Raw genomic sequence first — 24,535 nt, 5'->3', positions numbered from 1 at the left:
CGCTGAGCCACCTGGCCACCCCTAAGCAATTGGGGTTAAGTAACTTGTTCAAGGTTACACGGCCAGGTGTTTCTGGGTGGGTGGGTGCTAAGTGTCTGAGCCCGGATTCGATACCCAGGTCATCTCGACACTGGAGCTGGTGCTCTTACTCACTGTGCTACCTGGCTGCCCCTGTGTATAATTTTTAAACCTTGCCCGGGGCAAACAGACCTCTTGGCCTCCCTCTGTGCTGGCTCTTTCCTCCGCTGGCCCAGTCAGCTTCTCTCCTTCCTGAGTCTTTAACAGCCCATTATAGATCTCTCTTCATTGTCAGATTCTTCCCCTTCCTCCCAGATTTGCCCACCATTCACGGGCACCCAGTTTTTTCACCTATGTCAGGGCTTGAAAGGAAGAAGTGACCAAAGGGCTCTGGTAGCAACACATGCTGCTGCCATTGATGAACTCCTGGAGATCTTACAAATCTTTATTAAGGATTTCTAGTCCACCTCTTCCACCAATTCTACAGACTGTCGTTCAACTATTTATTGACATTAGAGTGACATCCGTACAGGATAAGATGTAATTTTTTGTCCTGAATCTCTGAGCTGCTAGTGTTTTCCCCTTTCAAATTACCTCACGTCTAGTCTGTATAGTTTTTATATGTTCCTATTTACATACATGCTATCTTCTGTATTAGACACAGACATGCCTGAAATAACTGAACAGTAAAGTGTGTGTATTATATATATTACACAATATAGAAATACTTATATGTCCATATATACACACACACATATAAAAATGTGTATGTATAATATATGTATATATACATAGGTGTGAATATATATGTATTACATAAAGGCTATACTATACATAGTATACTAATAATAATGATGATAGCTGACATTTAGATAGCACCTACTATGTGCTGGGCCCTGTGCCAAGAGCTTTAGAACAATCTTATTTCATCCTCACAAGGAAGTAGGTTCTACGGTATCCTTATTTTACAGATGAGGAAATGGAGGCAAACAGAAATGAAATGACTTGCCCAGGGTCACCCAGCAAGTGTCTTGAGGTTAGATCTGAACTCAGGTCTCCCTGATGCTAAGCCCAGTCCTTGCTCTATATCAATTTAAGCCACCTAGTTTCCTAAAAGTAAGCTCCATGAGGGTAGGGACTATTTTTTTTTTTTTGCCTTTTTTCATATTTCTTTTGCTTGTCGTTTGATTGATTATTCTCTATATGTATGGATCTGAAAAGGGCATTTGTTAAAATCTCAAAGGGAGAAACCCTCCAACAAGCACATATATTTCTGCTTTCTTAGAGGGTAATTCAATTTAATTCAACAGGTAGTTATGAGGTACTTGTGCTAGGTAGAGAGGATATAAAAACAAAAACAAAATGACCCCTGCTCTCAAGGGACTTAAATTCTACTGAGGGGTTATAATATGTACAGGTTAAAGCAAGTCACAGGTAACCCATAGGCCTCAGACCCATTGGTGGGTTGGGGGGGGGTGTGATGTGTTCCTCAAGGATGTGAAGACTTTCCTTTGTTCCAGTGACCACAGGGGCGGCTGAAGCAGGCTCTGGGGAGCTTAGAGCCTGGTCAGACATTGAAGACACCCCAAATCAACCAATGTCTCCTGAGCCATCACCAGTCATCTTGACTTTTGTCTTGCCATTGGACTTCCATGACTCTGGAAAAGAGAGCAAGGCTTATGACTTTGTGCAGCTCTGCCTCACTTTAATCCAATTTATGCTTGAGTCAAGACATTATCCCAAGATGTCATTGGTTCTCTTCAAACAACAACAGCATATATACATAGTAAAAGAAATGTAAAGTAATTTTAGCAGTGGTGAGGACAGTGGTGGTGATTGGAATCAGGAATGGCCATCCATGCTCTTGAACAAGATTTGGTTTTTCTGAAGCAGAGGGACTCTAGAGAGAGACAGTTTATACTGACAGACTTCTAGCTCCTTCTTAAAGGCCTCCACTGATGGGAAACTCACTACTTCCTAGGGGAATTTTCTGTAGTTTTAGATGGTTGTAATTTTCAGCAAATGTTTCCTTATGTTGAGCTAAAATCTACCTCTTTGTGATGTAAATGTATTTCCTGGTTCTTCCCCAAGGGGCCAAGCTCAGAATCTCACATCTCTTGCTCATGACAGACCTTAAATATCTACATGTCATGTAGAGATTAGATGAAGAAATTTAGCCCCAGAAGTGGCTTCCTCAGGGCCATATAGCTGTTTATTGGCAGAGCCAGGACTATGACCCAGGTCTGGCCTGGCAAAACTTGGGCACCAGATTTGGAGGACGCCTCCTGTATGACTACCGATCTCCCTTCTCCTCTTGTTGGGAGCACATCTCAGCAGCTTTATGTATAACATCATGGACAATATTATGGCTATATCTATATGCCCTCTTCCCTTGCCCCACTCTTTAAGTCTCCTCAGGTGTCCAAAGTTAAGCTCCTGCCCTTAAAATTCTTCCATAAGAAAGGCCTATTGCATTTGTAATTATTAACTGGCTTGCTTTTCCTCAAAGAAACTTTGACAAATGGGGACATCAATATTCTATTTCCATCCTTACCCTTCTAAATCCTCTGCTGATCTCATAATTCAGCTTCAACTGCTTTCTCCAAAGTCATCACTGATCTTCCTCTCTCTCCCCCTCCCTCTTTTTTTTGTGGGGGGGTAATGGGGCTAAGTGACTTGCCCACGGTCACACAGATATTAAAAGTGGCTGAGTCTAGAATTTGAACTCGGGTCCTTCTGACTCCAGGGTCAGTGCTCTATCCACAGCACCACCTAGCTGCACCAATCAACTACCACTTAATTGCCAACTCTAAAGAATTCCTCTTAGCTCCAGGATCAAAGGTAAAGTTCTTTGTTTTGCATACAAAGCTCTCCACAGCCTGCCTCCATCCTGCAATTCTAATCTTCTTGCATTCTTACTCTTAGTATAATCTGGCAATTCTGGCTTACTTGCTGCTCCTAGAGCCCACTCAATCTACGTGTGTAGGGCCCTATGCTGGAATGCTTTCTTTCCCATCTGACTAGATTATTTTAAGGCTCAGCTCAGCGACCGCTTCTTCCAGGAAGCTTTTCCCGGTTTGCCCAGTTGCTAGTGACATTTCCTCTACCCGTACCAACATCTGCCCTGTATTCATTTTGTATGTTCTGACTTACCTAGAAAGGTTGTCTTTCCTCTTAGAGTGGAAGCTTCTTGAGGGCAGGGACTGTTCTTGTTTTGTCTTTGCCCCAGTGCTTATCCCGGTCACAGTAAGCGTTTAATTAAGGCTTGTTGATTGATTTGGCGACAATTTTAAGTGTTGGGAAATCTTTCAGACATTTTAACCATGCCCCACTTTAGATCTTTAATTATCCCAATTCCTGCTGATTTCTTCAGAGCTCAAGTTGGAAAGCTTTCCTCATCAGTTGTCTTGACCTTATTCCTAACCATGACCCAAGGGGCAGTACCCACTGGTGAATCATATACTTGTATTGGCTCTCCTTCGTGGCTCCCGCCTCACTGTGAGCCTTTGGAGAAGTTACTATGCTTCAAATAAATAGCTTCCTGTTTTCTCAGCTTTTGGTTAATGTCTTATGCAGAGGTGCCAAATGGTTGATAGGAATGCACCATCCTAAATTCCCAAGGTTCTCATTTAGTCATGTAGGAATATTCCCCACAACTCTCTATCTAAGAGGATCTTGTCAGCCTGCAAAGTCTGGTCCCACCACCATCTCAAGTACTGGTCCTATCTTTCCTTATCTCTTTTTCACCCTTTTACTATTTCTCTATTTTCTACTATGTCTAAGGTGACACAAAAACATACTCAAATACTCAAATGTACCTGTGATTTCGTGGATTTGGTTGTGCCCTCCAATGGTGCAGATCACGGCTCATCCATTCTTGCCTATCCTATGTGATGTCCATTCATGCCCCACAATCACTTGTAACAAGGCAGTCTACCCAACATGCCGGAGGGCTTTCTTACTTTCTACTGACATTGAAAGGATGCCACTAAAGTATTTGGACTGTCTACCCAGCCTATCTTTTCTTCTGGGTGGTTTAGTGGATTGAATATTAGATTTGGGGGTGGCTAGGTGGTGCAGTGAATAGAGTACCAGCCCTAGAGTGAGGAGGACCTGAGTTCAAATCTGGCCTCAGATACTTGACACACTAGCCATGTGACTTTGGGCAAGTCACTTAACCCCAATTGCCCTCCAAAAAAGAAAAAAAAAAACCTTAAAAAAAAGAATATTAGATTTGGAATCAGGACGAACAGAGTTTGAATCCTACCTCAGACACTTACTAGTACTGTCATCCCAAGCAATCATTTTCTGTCTCAGTTTTCTCATCTGCAAAAGGGAATAATGATGACATCTATTACATAGTGCTATTCTGAAGCTCGAGATTAAATGAGATATTATTTGTAAAGTAGTTAGTACGGTGCCTGAAACAGAGTAGGTACTTAAATGCTATTTCCTTTCCTTCCTAGAAGGAGCTGGTGGTGTAGTGGATAGAGTTCTGGGCCTGAAATCAGGAAGACTTGTGTTCAAATCTGAGCCCAGATATATAATAGCTGTGTGACCCTGGGCAAGTCACTTAATCTCTGCCTCATTTTCCTTAGCTGTAGAATGAGGTTAATAATAGCACTTACCTCTCAGGGTTGCTGTAAGCATCAAGTGAGATAATATCTGCAAAAAATGCTCAGCTCTTTTTGCCTGTAGGAGCAATATAAACCCTCATTCCCCCCTCCCCTTTCTTTTTAAGCTAGATAATATATTTTAAGTACTTTGTTTTAAACTTAAAACTTTACACAATTGTTAGTTATCATTATCTTCCTATTATACATTTTCCTTGATGACATCACTTTTTTCCTGTGAAGTTTCTCATTGGTTATATGCAATCTCCTAACACATAACATGTACCCCTGCCTTTCCAATCTTCTGACACGTTTACAGGCTCCAGCATGTATTCTGGGATTCAGTGACACCAGCCTCCTTGCCGTTTTTTGAACAAGTAGCTCTATCTCTGGACTCTGGGAATTTCTCTGGCTGTCCCCCAGACCAGCAATGCTCTCCCTCCTTATCTTCCTCCCGGCTTCCTTCAAGTCTCAGCTAAACTTCCACCTTCTCCAGGAAGCCTTTCTGAATCCCTCTTAAATCCAGTGCCTTCCCTCTGTTGACTAGTCTCTAGTTATCCCATATATGTTGTATGTTTATAGGTTGTCTCCTCCATTGCACTATGAGTTCCTTGAGGGCAGGGACTGTCTTTTACCTATTTTTTTTTTTTTTGTGTCCTTGACACTTAGTACCATGCCTGGGACGTAGCAGGTACTTGAGATTCATGTATTGACTCCTGGCTGATTGACTGTATGACAGTCAGTCAACAAGCATTTTAAGTGCTTCCTCTGTGCACTGAGTATGATGCCAAGTGATGGGGCTACAGAGAAAGCAAAAGTGGTCTTTGCCCTCAAGGAACTGCCTTTCTAATGGTGGGAGAAATTATGCAAATGACTGTCCATACACTATATCTACCACCTAGTTAATTTCATCCATGTGATGCTCATTTTTAATTCTTTGGAGACTGTTGTAATCCATGCCTTGCTGGCATGCCCCAACTGCAGTAAAATTCTCCTATGAAAAGGCAGAGTTTTGTTTCCATGGGATGTCTGAGGTCACCCGAGGAGCTTTGCAATTTCCTGTTCTCTCGCTCCTTTTCAACTCTGGACCCAATTTGCTAATCTAAGAGGGCACGAGAACCTGGCCTAGAGAAAACCCAGGCAGGAAACCCCAGAGATAGAGTTTCTCATTCGAAGTAAATCTGAAGGCGAGAGAAGAGAAGATGACTTTCCTGGCGCTGAGCCTGCCTGCCTGCCTCCTCCTCCCACCCTTCAAACTCAGTCAAGTTTATTTTAGCTGCTGGGCACGTGTGACTGAACATGTCTATTCCATGAGCAGCAGCAGAATTGTGCTCAGATCCTGTGGGGAGCCCACTTTTTCCAGTCTGATCCGAAGGCTGAGCTGGTGCCCTGCGCTTGGGAATGACTGGGTATGGGCGAGGTGGCAGGGCCGGGAGCGACGAAGGCCCAGCAAATGCAAAGCTTATGAAGTCGATGATGTTAGCAGATCTCACAGAGCTTCTTGGGAGAGGGGCTGTGTGAAAGCAATTCTCCGGTTCCAGCCAAGCACAGTAAATGGACTTTCAGAAGCGAAATTGTTTTTGGAAGAGAAGGGGAGGGGGGCATTATTGGCTAAGGGGTGGAAGGAAGGAGGCAATAATGGGGGGAGGAAAAAGGGCAAAGGTTGGGAGGACTAATTGGGGGAGCAGAGAAAGAAGATTGGGAGGCAGGGAGAGAGGGGCAGGTGAAAAGACTGCCGGGAGGAGGTAGGAGGTAGAAATGGAGGGGGAAGAAAAAGATGTGAGTGGGAAGAGAAGAGTGCCTGACTGGGGTCTCATCTAATTAATTTTCCAGCATGTATAAAAACAGAAAATGTGGGGAACAAATGCAGAGCTGGGGGGAGGGAGCTGTCCTTTGAAGACTCTGGGGCCTCCATCTGCACCCTGCATCTGGGGGGTGGGTCCATCAGCAGGCCTGACAACGCTGTTTCCATGGTCATTGTTTGTGGCTGCCCCTTCTGTTTGTTCTGGGAGACCCCTCCTCCCCCTCCTCAGCTTCTCCAGCTAGTGTAAGAGTATGAAAGGAGAGTGAAGGGTGGGAAGGGGCAGGAAGCCCAGAGAGCAGTAGAGAGAAAGGGATGCCTGACACCACCCAGGTGTACCCCCTCTGCAGTTCTTTAGGAGCTCTGTAAAGGTGTCTTGGTCACAATCTGTCCCTAGCCAGCTGTCAATTGTTGCAGGTCAAAGGCGCATCCAGGGAAAGGACTTGGGAGGGGCGACTTTTTCTTTCCTCCTTTCTTCAGCTCTCAAATTCCTTAAAGCTACATAAATCACTTCTGATTTCTTCTCATCACCACTGAGGCTCACACTTACCAACCTTAGCTCCTGTCAATCAGTCAATAAAAATTTTTTAAGTGCCAGGCACTGTGCTAAGTATTGGGGATGCAAAAAGAGGCAAAAGACAGTCCCTGCCCTCAAGGAGCTTACAGTCTGATGGGGGTGACAACATTCAAACTATGGCGTACAAACAGAGTATATACAGGATAAATTGGAAATAATCAGTGGAGGGGGACTGCCTTCCTGCTTCCAGTTACCCCTCAGCAATCCACCCAATGATGCCTAAAAGCACAGGCCACACCCTTTGACTGCAGAGGTAAAAACCCCTATTGCCTCCAAGATAAAAGACCAAATCTTCAGCCTGCTTTGAAAGATCTCCCAACTGTCTGGCCCCTACTTACCCTGTCTGCTTCATCTCATACTACTTTCCTTCATGAATCCTTCTTTCTAGCCAACTCTTCCTACAGAAGACAGGATTTAAGCAGAGTCTTAATGGATGCTGGGGAAATGGAGAGGCTGAGCTTTCTGAGGGGGCATAAAATTCTGGGTATAGAGGACAACGGGTACAAAGGCTAGCAGCAGTCAAGGGGGTTGTGTTCAGGAATAGTAAGTAGGTTAAGTGTTATCTGGAGAATTCTGGATTTCTTGTCAGGTTCATCTCGGGTACCACCTCTTGCTCCCTCCTTTCCCCCAGCTAATGCTTCTAGTTACGTCATTAATTTGTCTGGGTACTTGTTTTATGTTCTCAGTAGAAAGCATGCTCCCTGAGAGCAGGGATTGCTCTGTTTTTTTTTCTTTCTGTGGCACTTATTATAGTGCTCACAGTAGGTGCGCAATATCAATGGCTCACATTTATGTAGTGCCTGTCAGGTTCGGGGCATCACTGTATTAAGTGCTTTCCCAATACTTTCTCATTTGATTTCTCACAACAATCCTGGAAGGCAGATACTATTATTATCCCCATTTTACAGATGAGGAACCTGAGGTAAACTTGTCCAGGCTCACCCAGCTCATAAGTGTCCAAGGTCAAATTTGAACTCCAAACTCGGCACTCTATTGAATTTAATTCAATGCAATTTCTGCCTGGGATAAGTCAACAGGCAATGATTAAATGCTTGCTAGGTGTCAGGCATGGTTCTGGAGAAAGGTATTGCTGCCACTGGAGAGACTGTAGAAAGCTCTGGGGTTGAATTTGTCTGAAAGCTTAGAGAGTTTTGACAAGGTTTCTTAAGAGTTTTTGGCTGCATGTTTAGCTCTCGTGTTTCTCTCTCTGTGACTACTGTAGTTATAGCCATCTTGAGACTTGGGTGAATTTTTGGTGAATTGAGGCAATTTCCTAAGTAATAGGAATTATCTGGCTGTTTGGATAATTGTCTCAATTCTCTGACCTTATCATGCACAGAAGAGGTAGCGGCCAACAAACACCAGGTTTGTAAGCGGGACTGTCTCTGGGATTGTTGATGGTTTTCTGTGTTATGGATTATAGCAGGCAATACTTAATGCTTACCATTCTAAGTATGCACCACCATTTTGCAGGCGGGGATAACCTAAGGAATAGGGAGGGTAAATGGTTTCCTGGAATTGTTCCAGGAGTGGAGGAAGGAACAGAACTGTGATTTTCTCTCAGCTGCTCTAATCTTCAGCTACCCTTTTTGGCTACAAGCCTGGTGTGACTCTATCTGACTAGAAGAAAGTATGAGTAGATGGCCATCTGATGAAAAGGGGGAGGGAGGGGAATATACCCCAGCTCTTTGCAAAACACTACAAAGATTGGAAGTTGCAATGTATGGCAAAACCAGAGTCAGTGACTCCCGCCCTTAAGAACTTGTTTTCTGTCCCTGTTGGGGGCCACACCTAATAAATCAGAGCCAGGGAATCGCCCCTGTCCTTGCCTCTCCCTAGCATTCCCACCAGTACACCCTGCTGGGCTCCCTAGGGGACTGGGTATCTATTAAACCAGGTGTCTTTGAGAGGCCCCACAAGCCCCCTTAAGTTCATCCCCGCTAAGCTATCCTGAGTGGCTCATTCAAATGAAATCATTCTATAAAAGGTCTAACACTGCCAGTTGCAGAACTTATAGTATGGTTTAAGGGACAAAGTCTCCCCTTGGGCTGCCTCGGGTGAGGTCTTTGAGCAAAGGCTGGAACATCACTTGTCAGGTAGATGGTAGAGGCCATTCCTATTCAGGTACAGGCTGGATCAGATGACCTTTGGGATATCTTTTAACTGTGAGAAAATTGAAGAGCAGAGGGTTTACAAGCAAGTGCTGGCTTGAGGCAAAATCGGAGTTTTGAAAAGAGAGTGACCATAGAAGTCTTCAGGAAGAGAGCAAGTGGGATTTGATTTTGAAGAATGGGTGGAATCTGGATAGGTAGAGAGGGTCTAACGAGGTGGGGAAGGAGGAAGACGGAATGAACAAAGGTACAAAGGCATGACTGAATGTGCCATGTGAGAATGGAGGCTACCTACTGGGCAGCTATGAGAGATAAAGTGAGTCTTGAATGTTAGACCTAAGAGTTTGGATGGGATAGAACATGGAGTTGCTGGAGGTTTTTGAACCGGGGATCAATTCAAATGACATTTAAGGAAGATTATATATACAGGACAGATTAGAAGGGAAAGAGGTAGGCCTAAGAGGGCCCAAAATAACAATGATTATGATAGTTAATATTTCTACAGCACTCATACACTGCATGCTCAGCACTGCGCTAAGCACTTTACAGACATTATTTCATTTAATTCTAACAATAGCCATGTAAAGTAACTCCTCTTATTGCCCCCATTTTACAGTCGAGAAAACTAAGGCAGACAGGTTGTGGAGGGTCACACAGCTAGTAAGGGTCTGAGGCAGGAGTGAAACACAGGCCTTCTGACTCCAGGCCCAGTAGTCGTCTATCCACTGCACTTTCTTTACCCTTGGCTGAAATCACATCTTGCTTCCTGGAGTATTGAAGCCACAAGGGGGCCATCAGCCAGAAGTCACCTTTCTACCTGGTATGGTAGCATGATCAGCTTTCTTATTGGTTAAGCAGCCAGATGGGGGGTGGGTGTGGGGAGGGACTCAACTCACTAATGAGTCATTCATAGCCAGAAGCAGGGAGAAGATACCTGCCTAGGTTTAAATTTCTGCATGGTCCCCTAGAGACAGGCAGAGAACACCTACCTGTGCATGCTCAAAGGTGAGAGGGGAAGGGAAAGGGAGAGGTGGGGGGTGGGCTTTTTACCTTGGAAATGGAGAGGAAGGGATGAATTTGAGAAGACTGGAAAGGAAGAATCCACAGGACTTGGGAACTGATTAGCAATGGGAGAGAATGGGGATCAAGTCAAGGATGGACCTGTGCATCAGGACACCAGGGTTCTGATCCCAGTCCTTGGACCACTCAGACTGCGTCACTTCTCTGGGCCTTGGTGTAATAGGTGGGTGTTGTTGGACTGGGTGAGCTCTGAGGTCCCTGTCAGTGGTGAAATGTTGTAATTATAAGAATAGTTGTGTAAGTGACAGGAATAGGGGGAAATGAGGTGACTGGTAGAAACTATGTAATTTACTTCCAACCTTCCTGGCCCTTCTCCCCTCAGGCACCACAGCCCTGTGCCAGCTTTGACAACACCACCCTTCTAATGCCTATGAATCTCTGACCTGAGAGTCTGTACTCTTAAAATGGCATGGTGACTGGGGCCAGTTGCCATTTAGAACTGGTTCTCGGTATCTGCAATTCTGCTTAAGTTTCCCATAAGAGGGTGGCTAGGTGGCACAGTGAATAGAGCACTGGCCCTGTAGTCAGGAGGATCTGAGTTCAAATCTGGCCTCAAACACTTAACACACACACAAACTAGTCGTGTGACCTTGGGCAATTCACTTAACCCCAATTGCCCTACCTTTCCCCCTTCAAAAAAAGAGCAAAAAAGCAACAAAAAAAGTTTCCTATAGAAGCACTTGGCAATCTGTCAAGTGCTGTATAATGTAGGTTCCCATCATTATTCTACTTTGTAATACTGCTCTCATGCTTATCCTTAGGCATTGAGGGAAAAGTGAAAAGCATTTGGGGTGTCAGGACATAGCTTCAAATGGGCTCTACTACTTCTGTGACCTTGTACAAGTTACCTAGTCTTTCTGGGCCTCAGTTTCCTCCCTTGTAAAATGAGGGGGTTGAACAAGATTACCTCTAAGGTGCCTTATAGTTCTGAGTCGATGAGCTCATTTTTCTCTCCCACAAAAACCTTGTGAGATATGTAGAAATATGTTCAGATATTTTTAAAAGTACAGAGTGGACCTTCTCCTCTTTCTTCCATGGTTCTATGGATGGTACTTACTCACCACGCATTTATTGTACCTCCAATGTGCCAGGCAACAGGAATACAAGTATAATAAATGAAACAATTCTACTTACAGAGAACTTCAAGTTTTTTAAATTTAAATTTAATTTTAAATTTTAATATTATCCTGGTAGACTGGGTAAAATATCAGGAATTAGTGAGTTTGTTCAGGGTGGGTGGTTTAGACCTGAAATTTCACCCGTATATGGAGGTTCTCTCTACTTGATGGTAGCCCATTGTCTTGGCACTAAGAGGTTAAGTGTTATTTGTCCTTCATTCTGAAAGAGGACCATGACCTCAGGAAGATGATGCCATGACATGCAAGTGAATTGGATTTAAGTGACAGAGGGCTGTGCAAAGTCACTAACTAGCCTCACTCCCTTCTCTGGAGTGGTCTATAGTCTACACAGCAAGTTAGTGCCTGAGTCAGGACATGGCTCCAAGTCTTCATGACTATAAGGCAAACCCTCTCTACACTGCGCTGTTCCTTCACTGGGGAATCATGAGCAGTAAATTATGGTTTGTTGATTATGTTGCTGTTTGATACATATGCCCCCAATAATATTACAGTTTTTCAGAGAGGGGACAAGTAAGGGAGAGACTCCAAAAGAAAAGTAGAAATAGGAGTAAAGTGTAGGGTGAGAAGGGGATTTCTTTTTGCCTACTGTACATAATCTTCCTAGTATAGTATCCTGCACACGTGCACTGTTATTAATGGAGGAAGATAATATTAGTTGTCTACTTTTAGAGGGGATTCTCTTTTTTTTTTAACCCATAACAGGGGTTTACACTTTACCATCCATACTCACTCCTGGTTCCCCTAAGAGTTGATCATACACTTTTGTAGGATGGCTGTTGAAGGTTGGGCATCCAGTAGGTGGCCTTGGAACAGAGAAGGGCTTAAGGGCCATATTGAGAATGACCCTATTACCTTGCCCTTCTGAACATCAGGTTTTCACCAGCTGAACCAAACAGATAAAGGGCAAAGGTTGTTAGGGGATAGATAGCCAGTAGCTATTATTGACCAAAGTTAACTTAGCCATCCCTTGAGCTATAGCTGCCATGGTAATTAATTACTCCCTTAGGTCATTCACTGATTTGAGGGTTTGAGATATGATGCACATATATTTTTAGACATATGTACATATGTTGTACATATATATACATAATGCACACACATTACAAGTACATTTCTAGGTTCTAGGTCTATGGAAACCTTTAAGCTTGTGAGTGTGTGTGTGTGTGTGTGTGTGTGTGTGTGTGTGTGTGTGAGATGGACCCGGTTGGCAGCCTGGTAAAACCAACGGACTTCTCAGAATAATTCCTTCAAAATGCATAAACAAAACACATAGGACTACAAAGAAAAACAGTGATATTTAAATATAGCTTTCAAAATATAAAAACAAATCTCAAGTTCACGATCCCCCAGATTCAGAACCCTTGTTTTGGAGGGTAAAGAAGAGATTGGACATCTAAAACTATGCCTATCTTTAGGTACCATTCCTCTTTCTTCCTCTGTAGTTCTTTGGTCTAGCTTCTGTTTTTTTCCCTCTCTCATGACAGATGGAGTGGCGGCATTCCGCGCTTTCCTGAAGACTGAGTTCAGTGAGGAGAACTTGGAATTTTGGTTAGCCTGTGAGGAGTTTAAGAAGACTCGGTCGACCACCAAGCTGGTTTCCAAGGCCCACAGGATTTTTGAGGAGTTCGTAGATGTTCAGGCCCCTCGAGAGGTATGTTGGTGGTGAGCACCTTGCTGTCTAGGTCTTCACTCATCTTGGCTCTCTGTGGGGGAACAGGCCAGCATTTTTCTCTCTTAGAGTCTTGTTCCAAAGAGGAATCCATTTGTCCTGAGTTGAGTCTCATTAACATCATCAATTTATAACTGCTGCTCATCACCGGGCCGTACCTATGGTGGCAAAGGCTTAGAATTTCAAGAAGAGCAAGAGATTGATAGATTGATAGGTAGATAGATAGATAGATAGATAGATAGATAGATAGATAGATAGATAGATAGATAGATAAAGCATTTATTAAGTCTTTACTTCAGACACAATGCTAAGTACTGGGCATATAAATACATACAAGCAAGATAGTCCTGCCCTCAAGGAACTTACATTCTAATGGAGGTAGACAGCACATTAAAGGAAGTTGGAAAAGGGGAATGGTAGATGGGTGTGGCTGGAGATGTCTGAAAACTTCTATGGAGGTCTAGAACTGAGCCAGAGAAGGCCAAAACTGGTCAGTCAAACCCCAAGAGAGCTCCAGAGGGTGGAGACCAATTTTCTCACCTGGAGGAAGTGGAGCTGATGACTCTGGTACACTGGAGTAGGGGGCATATGTTAAGTGATCTGTTAGGTGGTGATGTCTGGAAAGAACTGTACAGATGCAGGAGTCTTGCTTGCTGACAAACCAAAAAGTACTGTTTCAAGTTTCAGGGAGAAGGGAGGGGAGGGAGCCTGGGAGAATTAAATCATCGGATATGGGAGGAAAGGGAGGGAACAAGCATTTATTAAGCACCTGTTATGTAACAGGCACTGTGCTAAGGGCTTTACAAATATTACCCCATTTGTGATACGTGGCTGAGTCACAACCCTGGAGAACTTTGACTATAATCTGCTTGAGATGTCTTGTTACCAATTTAAATATATATATTATGTATTAAATATATTATATGGGTATATTAGTTATAATATAGAAATATGTAACTATATATCAAATATAGATTTATTTTTATGGATACATTTTGTTTGGGTACATTGGTCACTTTTCAACAAGCACCTTCCCTCCCAATACCTTGCTCTAAAATAAAGTTAAGCAAAACCATATAATAGAGTAGCTTGATTACCATTTGGTAACATAAAGGAAAGCTATGTGCTTAAATTCTGATAGTTTGGTTCCAGGGTGGTCCCTTGTATTTGACTAGAGTTTTTTTGACTTGTGATCAATAGGTATAATGTTCACTCTTTCTTCCCTGCATCAAATCTTCACATGTTTCTCTGAATTCTTCATATCTGTTATTGATTATTGCAAAAAATATTCCATTATGCTCATAGGAGAGGCAGTATGGCATAGGGGATAGAAAACTGGCCTCTGAGCCAGGAAGATAAGTGTTGAAGTCCTACTTCTGATGCATACTAGTTGGGTGACCCTGGGGAAGTTATTTAAAATCTCAGACTAGGAAATTCCTTAAGACTATAAGTAGGGGCAGCTAGGTAGGTGGTACAGTGGATAGAGTGTCAGACCTGGAGTCAGGAAGACATGAGTTCAAATTCAGTCTCAGACACTAGCTGTGTGATCCTGGGCTAGTTACTCAATCCTGCTTGCCTCAATTTCCTCATCTATAAAATGGGCTGGAGAAGGGAATGGCAAACCACTCCAGTATCTTTGCCAAGAAAACCCCAAATGGGGACACAAAGCATTGGACATGACTGTGGGGAATATGCACGCTTGCACTGGCAGAGGGAATTTCCTTACAGTGAGCTCTCCTTACCAATTAAATCACAGATTGGGTTCCTATCCCTATCCTATTATGTAACTCCCAATTTGGAAGGGATGTTTCAGCATTCTTGTGATATTTTAATGGAGGTAAAAAGTGGAAACCCAGCAAGCATGAAAGAGGGGACTGGTGAGGGGGAAAATGGCATCTTCAGCAGATCTACTTTTTTTGCAGTTAAGAAAAGACAAGGAACCCATTTCAGAAATGTCTGCTGAAGGCCTCAGAAGTAAAAAATTGTCATTGAATTGATTTTGGAAAGAGCTTTAGGGAGGAGTCAAGTGCTTTGAGTTCTAACCCCAGTGCCACCAGTAACGCTGCATAGCATATAAGACCTGAAGGGACCTTAGAAATAACCTAATTCAATTCCTCCTCAGTTGATAATTACTCATGTCTGAACAAATCACTCCATTTCTTTGTTCTTCCCTTTCTTCAACTGTCAAGTGGGGATAACTTCCCTTTTTACCTCAGGGGATAAAGATCGAACCCAATCACCTCTGTGAAAGTGTTTTGACAAGCAGAAAGCTTTACATGGTACAGTGGTTGGGAGTTTGAACCCTGGAAGCCTTGGGCTCGATCCTGCCTCCAACACATACCAGCTATGGGCAAATATCAGTATCCCAGGCAATTCCACCTGGAGAGTTTTCTACACAGGTCTGGATTTCTTTCTTCTAACCCGACCCCTCCTCCCTTCCCCTATTTCCCACATGTTCACACTTAAACAAAACAAAGAGTTAGGCAAATATGACTTGTTTATTGTAACTAATATCGGTACCAAAACCTAACAGATTCAAGGCAAGCCCCCAACCACCGGGCATCTCGCTTCCTTATAACCTTGCTATTTCTTTGTGTCTCCAGGTGAACATAGACTTCCAAACTCGGGAAGAAACGAGGAAGAACATGCAAGAACCTTCCTTAACGTGCTTTGACCAAGCCCAGGGCAAAGTGCACAGCCTCATGGAGAAAGACTCTTACCCCCGGTTCCTGAGGTCCAAAATGTACTTAGATCTCCTGACTCAAAGCCAGAGGAGGCTGAGTTAGAGCTGAGATGGGGACCCATGGAAATCACAGGCTTTCCCCTTCCCCCAGCTGCCAAGACCATATTCCAATGTGAACCGTCATCAGTGTTTAAACGCAGTGGAGTTTGGGGTGGGAGGCTGGGGGTGTGAGGAAGAGAGGAAGTGGGGCCACTTCCAACGTGTGACCCAGCCGCCGGCTTGAGGACTTTTATTCCATTTGCCTGGCTGTGTGTTGGATAGTGGTAGTGCTCACAGCTGTTACCCTTCTCTGGGTCAGCAAATGGCCCTTCGTAATGCCTTGGGTCATTTCTGCTGGGAAGGCAGGTTTGCTATGCTGGGCTAATATGTAAATAATGCAAAAGCAATTCACTCCCCTCTCCCTTTTCCCCTTGCCCCTGCCACCACATTTTATTCTCTGACTTCTTATTAGTCCCATACCCTTCAGAGGAAAGAGGAGAAGAATGACCATGGGTCTCTCTGATGTGATTTGCAGTTTAAAAACTGTTGCTAGTCTTGGGCATTTGGGCCTCGTTGCACTAGAAAGGAGGTTCCCAGCAATCCCCAGGCTAAGCAAGTCTGCCAGTTACCGGAGATGAAAGGTAATAAACATTTATTAAGCGCCTACTATGTGCCAGGCACTGTGTTAAGCGCTTTACATTACTATTACTATCTCATTTGATAATATCTCATTTTATATATACATATATGTATATCATTAGATTTCAGATGGGACTGAATTAGTGGAGTCAGCTATTTCTTTCATTTCTATTGGCCACCATTCAGTGGGGAAAGAATAGGGGTGGGGTGGGGAGCTGGGGCCATTGGGACAAGCTGTAGTCATTGCCCATCCTAAATTAGGAGGCTGATAGACTCCCTATACAGCATTCTTGTGAAGGTACCCAATGGGAGATAGAGGTCATGGCTATGGTCACAGCTATTTTCTGCTGATAAGGAAGCAGAGGGTTCTCTCTTTGAGTGTATTTTCTAAGTGTGATCCCCTAGTGGGGGGTGGGGTTCATCTATGGTGAATGGTGCATTAGACTATTGCCAGGGAGGATAGGGAGGAAGATGTAATGTAGAAGCCCAGTGTTCATGTTTGTTCAACCATTTTCCGGAGGTGGAATTACCGACAGAAGCAGCAACAATAGGCTTTCACACAGTGGACGACTTTCTAACCTGTCTGCCCCCTTTCCCTGTGACACAAGACATCACTGGACTGGCCTCCCAGGATAGTTCAGCAGGGCAAGAAGAAAACGAATTCACACAGCACAGCCGGCTCTCAGCACACCTACTGCAGGCCCCATTGTCCTTGATGCCAATCCCCAAAGGGAGAACCTGATTATGATGGGAATATTAGGCACCAGAGTCAGCATCTCTCATCTGTCTAGTCTTCGGAGATCTCACTAAAGAAACTACCACCCTAGAGACCCACTAGCTTCACCTTTCGGTGATGATCCTGGGGTTGAAGATGGAACCTTAGGTGATTAGGAAAATGAGCGATCACTGAATTGAGAGTCAAATGGCACTGTGTCAGAGAGCTTCTGCCCACTAAAGACTGCTCTTGGAAGTGTGCCTGGAAGCTCTTTCTGGGAGGGTGCGTGAGGAACCAGCATCTAGTCTCAACTATCGAGAATCAAACTGATTTGGGCACAAATTTGAGACCCTCAAGGAGAGAAGCACTTAGCTGAGATAGGAGAAGGGTGCCTATCAGGTGCTTGGTCCCAGTGTATATTGTTCTGTGAGATTAGGGTAAAGAGCTGTTGGATTGATCATTGAAAGGTGACTTCATAGTGCGGTGGAATAAGCCCTGTCCTAGAGTCTAAAAACCTGGGTTCTAGTCTGCCACAAATTTTCTGTGTGACTTTGGACAAGTAATTTTACTTCCTCTGGATATCGGTTTCCTTATATATAAAATGAGCAGGGTTGGGGGTGGGTGGGAGGGGTTAAAGCCTCATTAAAGTCCCTTCCAGCTCTGAAATTCTAGGGATTTGGTTCTTTGTGGTGCCCTCCAGCCTCCAAGGCCCTAGGCATTTGAGGGATGCCATTGGGATTGCTCCAAAAACGAATATTATGTAGAGGAATGGAGTTTGGCACCTGAGCTCTGAGGGCTGGTGATGCTTAGGAACCAAACACAAACACCACCTCCCCCTCTTGGGGGTGGGTGGGTGGTGGTAATGGCACCTTCACTATTTAAGTGTGTTTTCAAATAATGTCCACATTTCATTCTGTCCCGTCGTCCCCCTGCCTCTCATCTGTTTGCCTGTGGGTGGGGGCAGTCTCTGGTTATTCTTATTCTTGTCGTCAAGGGTCCTTGCACTGTTAAGGGTGTGTTTCTTTGTGCGTGTGTGGTTTTCAGTGTGTCTACATGTGATAGCATCATGGAGTTTGGGGGGGGGCAGGTTCTCCCCTTCTCTTTGGGTCTGTAACTGGAAAGACACCAGGAGTTCCATTCTCAAGAACTCTGGAGCCTGGAAATGGATGTTTCTAAGTAAATCAGGCAGTTCCTCCCCTTCCTTCCACTCCCCCCCCCTCCCCTCCCTCCCTCCCTCTCTCTCTCTCCCTCTCTCTGTCTCTCCAGTTCCAATCCTCCCTCCTTCCTGAACCAACAGGAAACCAATTTCAGCTGAAGCTGCCAGAATGAATTTAATGAGGTTGCTCTCTCTAACACAGGGTAAATACTTTAAATCACTGTTTACATAGGACATTTGCATCTATGGCCAGCTTTCCTGCCAAATTTCAGGCAAATCATAACGGAAACAGTACATATTTCTGAAGAGTTCAAGCAAAATTTAAAGAGCCCTGTTATCACTTACCTGGGTGATAGAGGGGTGGATGTGGAAAGGTGGGGATGGAGGGAGCAATCTAAAAAAAACCAAAAAACAGGCTGTGTCTTCAGGTTTTAGAACTTCTTCCAATTATTGGGATGAGGACTGCAGGTGGGGTTGGTGCCTTGGCAGGTTGGCCACTTCCTCCCCCACAAGAGGGAGGTGTGAAGGACCAAGCCTTAGGATTTTGAGGCTTGGAGCTAAGGGAGGGTGTATGTGGGTGGGTGTGTCCCTTCGTGTAAAATAGGTGTATTTATAGTGCTGGATATCATATGTGTGACAGCTGAGAGTATCAGATTACAGGGGTGATGCCCTGTCTCCACAGGGCAGACCCTTTATGTCCTGATTCTTCCCAGAGGTTCAGAGTTGTCTTTCCTACTGCCCTCTCTGGGCACTTTGGTTAAGCCAAACCTTGATCATTTTTATTATTATTATTATTGTCTGTAATGAAACAAAGAGAAATGTTTACAGCATCAAAAGCAATATCCAAACATACCTCACTCCTATCCCCTTGTCTCTCTCCCCTGCCACTCTTCTTTTCCTCTTCCCTCCCTCCTTTCTCCTCCTCACTCCTATCATCCATCATCTGCCTCACCTGTCCCTTGACAAGAGGAATGGTTTCTTCCATGTAAGTTCTTCCTTTCCTTGCAGCGCTGCTGGGACTTCTGCTATTGTCTGCCTTCTAGGCATGGTGCTGAAATCTGCACAGAGGATGGAATAAAAGCCAGAGCAAGAAGGGCAGCACTGATATTCCCTAATCACCTTCTTCCTTTGGCCTTTGGGGTTGCCTTGAAGTTTGCTGCTGCCCTGGTCAAGCTAAAAATAAGAACAAAACCAAACCATAGCTGACTGATGGAAGCTTTTTCCACCTTCTTATTATGGAATTGGTGTCCCTTCTTTATTGGTATTGGTGGAGCAAAGAAAGTCTCTTTATAGGGCGGGGGGGCAGAACTGGGCTGCTGAAAAGAGGGCTAGAGATTGGCAAGGACCAATTGGCAGGGGAACCCAAAGAACGGATGAGTGTAGGCAGGATCCAGAATTCTAAAAAAAGACAATTTTGTCGTCCCCTTGAATTCTATTCAACCTAATAAGCATTTATGGAAACACTGACTATCTGCCAGTTGTACTAGGTGCCAGAAATATGGAAACAAAGGTGAAAATAGGTCTTGCCCTGAAGGAGATTACTCTCTATTGGCCAGGCCTAAACTTAACTATCCTGGCTAGTTGCCTGTAAATCCTCACCAGTCACCTTGCTCGCTCAGACTAATTTACCTGTGGACAGTCGGAGCCTCACATGCCATCTTGGCTGGAGAATGTGCTGAATGGTGAAGAGAGAGGTTCAAGGAAAGTTCTTGCTACAAAACCTTCCTGATTCCTTTATCGTAACGCTTCCTCCTGGATCACCTGCCCGGTGGATAGTTAGGACACTGTCTTATTTTAGCTGTCAGCCAAAAGGCTTGGATATTTCTTTTGTTCCAGCCTTTAGGTTTGGGCCATGCCTATGACCCTGAAACCTTATTATAAGGTTAGGTGAGAACTCAGGTAAATGAGTGAGTCATGTTTTGATAGTGGTTCTAGTGAGAAGAATCTCATCATTCTCTTTAGGGATATCACATGCTGTGGCTGTCATGGTCTTCTAGCTACCTTTGGGGACAGTTTCTAGGTGGCTTTGCCAGCTCTGTCAGCTGCAAGCCACTTTCCACTAGAGTTTGTCTATTTTTAAATCAGGGCGAAGTGAGGCAATCACCCCTTGAGTTTTGTCCACTGGAGAGGCAGTCATCCAGTTCCCAGCTAATTTTACTCTCTGGTGCTCTCCACAGAATTTGCTGCTCCTGATTAAACCAAAGCTGTGAAATTGATGCCTTCCCAGGTCATAGAAGGCCCAGTACTGGAGGGGTAATCTGTAGTCCTTCAGTGGGGCTTCTTGCTTTGGCTGTGCCCTTTGTTGGACTGACTCATTCTAGGCAGTCCTGCAGTCTGGAAGCTGTAGCACTAGGCCTTGGGCTATGGAGAAGATTAGGTTGTGGTGAGGGAGAGGGATGAGTTTGATTTTCCTAGGAGCTGTGACAGGTGAGGATGTAGGGGGAAAAGTTGGGGAGGGAGAAAGGTGGAATGGAAGGAGCAGAGGAGAGGACACAGTTTGTGATCTTTTTTTCTTTTCCTTTTCCTCCCTCCCTCTTTCTCCCTCTTTTCTTCCTTCTTTCCTTCCTCCCTGCCTTCCTCCCTTTCTTTTTTCCCTATTTCCTCCTCCTCTCTCCACTTCCCTCTCCCCTTCCCTTCCCTTCCCTTCCCTTCCCTTCCCTTCCCTTCCTTTCCCTTCTCCTCTTCCTCTCTCATCTTCTCTTTCTCTCTCTCCCTTTCTCTCCTCCTCTCTCCTGTTACTTCTGAAATGGCGCTAGCTTTAGTAGGGTCCCCAGCAATAAGAAGGAAAAATAAATGAGCAGGGTATTGAAAAGGCTAAACCCCCTTTCTCTAGCACCCTGTGCCCCATAACCCTCTTATTCCTATCTGTGCTCACTTGTAAGCAAGACTGGAAGAAGGTTTTGGGTTGTCCATTCCATGAAGTGTTTAGATCTGCCAAGTATTATCCCTCCTTGAATCTGTGGCTCTCAACAGTATTAGAAAGCAGAGATGGTAAACTCAGCACTGACATTAAGAGGATATATAATCTGGTGTCTTAATAAGGAGGAATCCAAATGTGGAGATCTCTGTCTTCCTACCCTGTGGCTTCCGAGGACTCCCCATGATAGCGTAGTAGGTGAAAAAGGGAGATACCTGAGAATCCTAGTTTAGGGATAAATGGTTTTCTTATTGGACCCCTGACCCACACAAGTTGAGGGTCTGATTTTTTTCACAAGCTGTTCCCATCTTGCTTCTTCTTTCCTTTTGCTCCGTGGGTTCCTTCCCCTTCTTCCAGGTGCAGAGAAGGTGGTTGGGTCTGGAGTGTACACCAGCCCCTGGCACTTCATGCCCTGTGAACACACTTCATGTACCTAACAGATCTATAGCAGCTCATCTGCCATGTAAGTTGCTTGGCTGGCGGAGTCCTCACTGAGTTGTTTCATTACTGTGTAAAGTGGAATACTGTCATTCACCTTTACTATAAACAATGCTGTGAGAACATAATAAACTCCAATTGAACAACCCACCCGTACTGGTCTTTTTTGGGTCCACGTGGCTTGCTGGCTGACTCCATGGGGAACCTCTTCAGGTATCATGTGCACTCCCATGGGGAGAGCACGTGCTGGGACTCTGGAGGGGACTCGGGCAGATGGGTCTTTAGGGAAAGGACATGGGCCAGGGTGTGGTAGCACATGTCTAAAATCCCTGCTACCCAGAAGGCTGAGGCTGCTGGATCTGGAGCTTGGGAGCTTCAAGTTGCAGTGAGCTAAGCCCATCAGTGTCTATACTAAGTTCACATGAATATGATGAGCTTCTGGGAATGGGGAGGGGAGGAGCACCAGGCTATTTAAGGAGGCACAGACCATCCCAGGTTGGAAATGGTGCAGATCAATGTTAGTTCACATGCAAAGCAGAATACAGGTAGGTCATGAGTAGACCCTGTACTTCCAGTCTAAGTGAGAGAGAAAGATACTGTCTAAAATAGAACAAAACAATGTGGTCATGTATAAAATAGATTTTAATGGTTTGGGGAGGGGGTGGAGTAGAAGTGGTAGTGATGGGCAAAAACTCATTGCTTAAAGTAAACATGGGGAGGGAAGGATACTTATATTTTCTTTTCATTGGAGAAGTAAGAAAGTACATGGTTGATTTCATTTGCGGGTAGGTCTTACTTTATACAATCAGTATGCTTATCCCAAATTGTGTCAGTAACCAAATATCTGCTGTGTATGAAACACTGAAGGCAGAGCAGGAGTGAGGCACAGACATGAAGTATAAGATAGTCATATAAACAGTATATGACAGTAATACTTGCCCTCAAGGATTTACTGCCTAATTAGAGAAATAAAACATTTATGGCAAAAGATAATTTAAGCAAATAATTTAAAATATACCTGAGAAGTAAATCCTCTTTGTAAAATGAAAAAAAAATACCAAACTTTTAAAATCCAAAATAATCACCCTATTCCTCTTTCCTCCCCACTTTTATTTTGTTTGGATATTGGAACTCTGGTTTTTTCCCCTTGAAGGGGGGAGATCTCATTTGAAAATAATTACTGAAAAATGCCAGTAAGTATAATCATCTCAGTTAATGCTGGAAAAAAAGTGATATGGTGTCTCTTACCTCATCTGTCTCTGGGTCTCTATTTGATGCCTATCATTTCAACTAAAGATATCTTTTTCTCAGTTCTTCCCCTCCAGAGGTCTCTAAGAGGTACTGATGTCATAGAGCTCATAGACAAAGGCATAAATAGACAGAGGATACACTAGCTCAATGGGGAGAGGCAAGGTAGTATTGTATAACAGAGAGGTCTAATCTTGGAGTCAGGAATACCTGGATTCAAGTCCCATCTTTAACAAATACTGGCTGTGTGACCCTGGTCAAGTCACCTGATCTCTTAGCTTCATATAACTCTCCAAGATTATAAGTTTCATAAAAATAGTCTTTATATAAGTAGAGGGAAATTTCCTCATCCCAAAGTTCCCTATACCAGTTAAATCATAGATCTAGATCAAAGCAATGAATCAATTTCATGAATCACTATGACTGAGAAAATTTATCCCATGGCTGCCAATGATCTGGTAATAAACTTCTTCATACTGAGTTTGTATGACCTAGAAACAAAATCTGGTTCCTGCTACCTCCCTTTTACTCAAAGCATTTCCCAATTGGTAGAACCTTCCAGGTCTTGTCCCCTCCTCTCAGAGGCTTAAAAAACCATAAAGGTATGATGAGGTATGAGGGATAGGACCAACTATAGCTTTCATATGGAATGTGGCACAAAAGGAGAGATCCCTCAAGTTACCATATTTCATCACCTCCCCTCAATGCGCAATGTCCAAGCAGTGTGGCCTACACCTGCCACCTTTACTGCCTCACTACTCATTCATTCATTCAATTTATTTAGCAAACATGTATTAAGTGTTTCTTCTGTTCAAGGCACTCCTCCATGGATTGTCATCTGATTTTGGCTGAACCATTCTAATGAAAGTGCTCCCTTTGAAGTCAAAGTCAAGAACGACCTTTTTTATTCAAGGCCAAAGCCAATCTCTTACCCCATTCCCCTTTTCTGTCCTCATTCTACTTGATCTCTCTAAAGCATTGCTGACTGGCCCTTTCCTGATGCCCTATCTTCCCTGGTTTCCATTATACTACATTTTCATAGTTCTTTTAACTTTGATTCAAAGCCTTTTTTTTTTTATCACTTTCATAGCTGGAAATATCCCTTTCCCCTTTCTACTTAGTGACAGCAATAAAGAATGAAGCATCAAGATGAAAAGAAAAGAAAAATTTGGCAAAACTAAGCAAGCCATCACCTGACTCTGATGTATGCCACATTTCGTATGCATGATTGTCCACCTCTGTAAAAACTGCCCACCTCTGCATATTTTCTCCTCTTTGGCCAAGCTTGATTGATATAATTACACAGCAGTCAGTTTCATGTCATTGTTATACTTTCCAAGGACCTTGTAGTCATTGTGTGTGTTGCTTTCGTGGTGCACATTTGGTACATACTTATAGCTGACTTATCATTACAGATGCTCACTAACCCAATGTAAATACTAATTATACTTACACTTCTCAATGCTTGCAATCAAACTTTATTAGTCAAAACATGCAAGCAATACGAACAACACTCCTCCTTTGAGAACAAAGCACCAATTGAATCCTAGAGGTCCTAGGAAGCATTTTTCATACTGGAGCTCAGAACATGGTTCCTCCTCTGCTCAGTCAGAGGCTGTGTGTCTCCTTCTGACAACTCTCTGTCCTCATGGGAACACGGGTATGCTCCAGTCTCCGATATGGAGGAATGGA

The 24,535-nt window shown here is 43.9% G+C and overlaps 1 protein-coding gene across 4 annotated transcripts in view; it reads left to right on the top strand.

The window, feature by feature from the left end:
• Positions 1 to 18,301, top strand: part of RGS8 (regulator of G protein signaling 8) — a 69,984-nt gene extending 51,683 nt beyond the window's left edge. For all 4 annotated transcript variants that reach the window (XM_069074389.1, XM_069074391.1, XM_069074392.1 and 1 more), the window contains 2 exons: positions 12,824 to 12,990; positions 15,612 to 18,301. In XM_069074389.1, coding sequence (XP_068930490.1) covers positions 12,824 to 12,990; positions 15,612 to 15,794 — 350 coding nt within the window. In that variant the 3' untranslated portion in view covers positions 15,795 to 18,301. The remainder of the gene's footprint in view (positions 1 to 12,823; positions 12,991 to 15,611) is intronic.
• The last annotated feature ends 6,234 nt before the right edge of the window (positions 18,302 to 24,535 follow it).

The sequence above is a fragment of the Petaurus breviceps genome, unplaced genomic scaffold, assembly GCF_028583685.1.
Source record: "Petaurus breviceps papuanus isolate PSGF00001 unplaced genomic scaffold, PetGlider_PUasm1.0 90895, whole genome shotgun sequence".
NCBI classification, from domain to species: Eukaryota; Metazoa; Chordata; class Mammalia; order Diprotodontia; family Petauridae; genus Petaurus; species Petaurus breviceps.
Note: the sequence above shows the minus strand (reverse complement) of the source record. Positions and strands in the feature narration are given on the sequence as shown.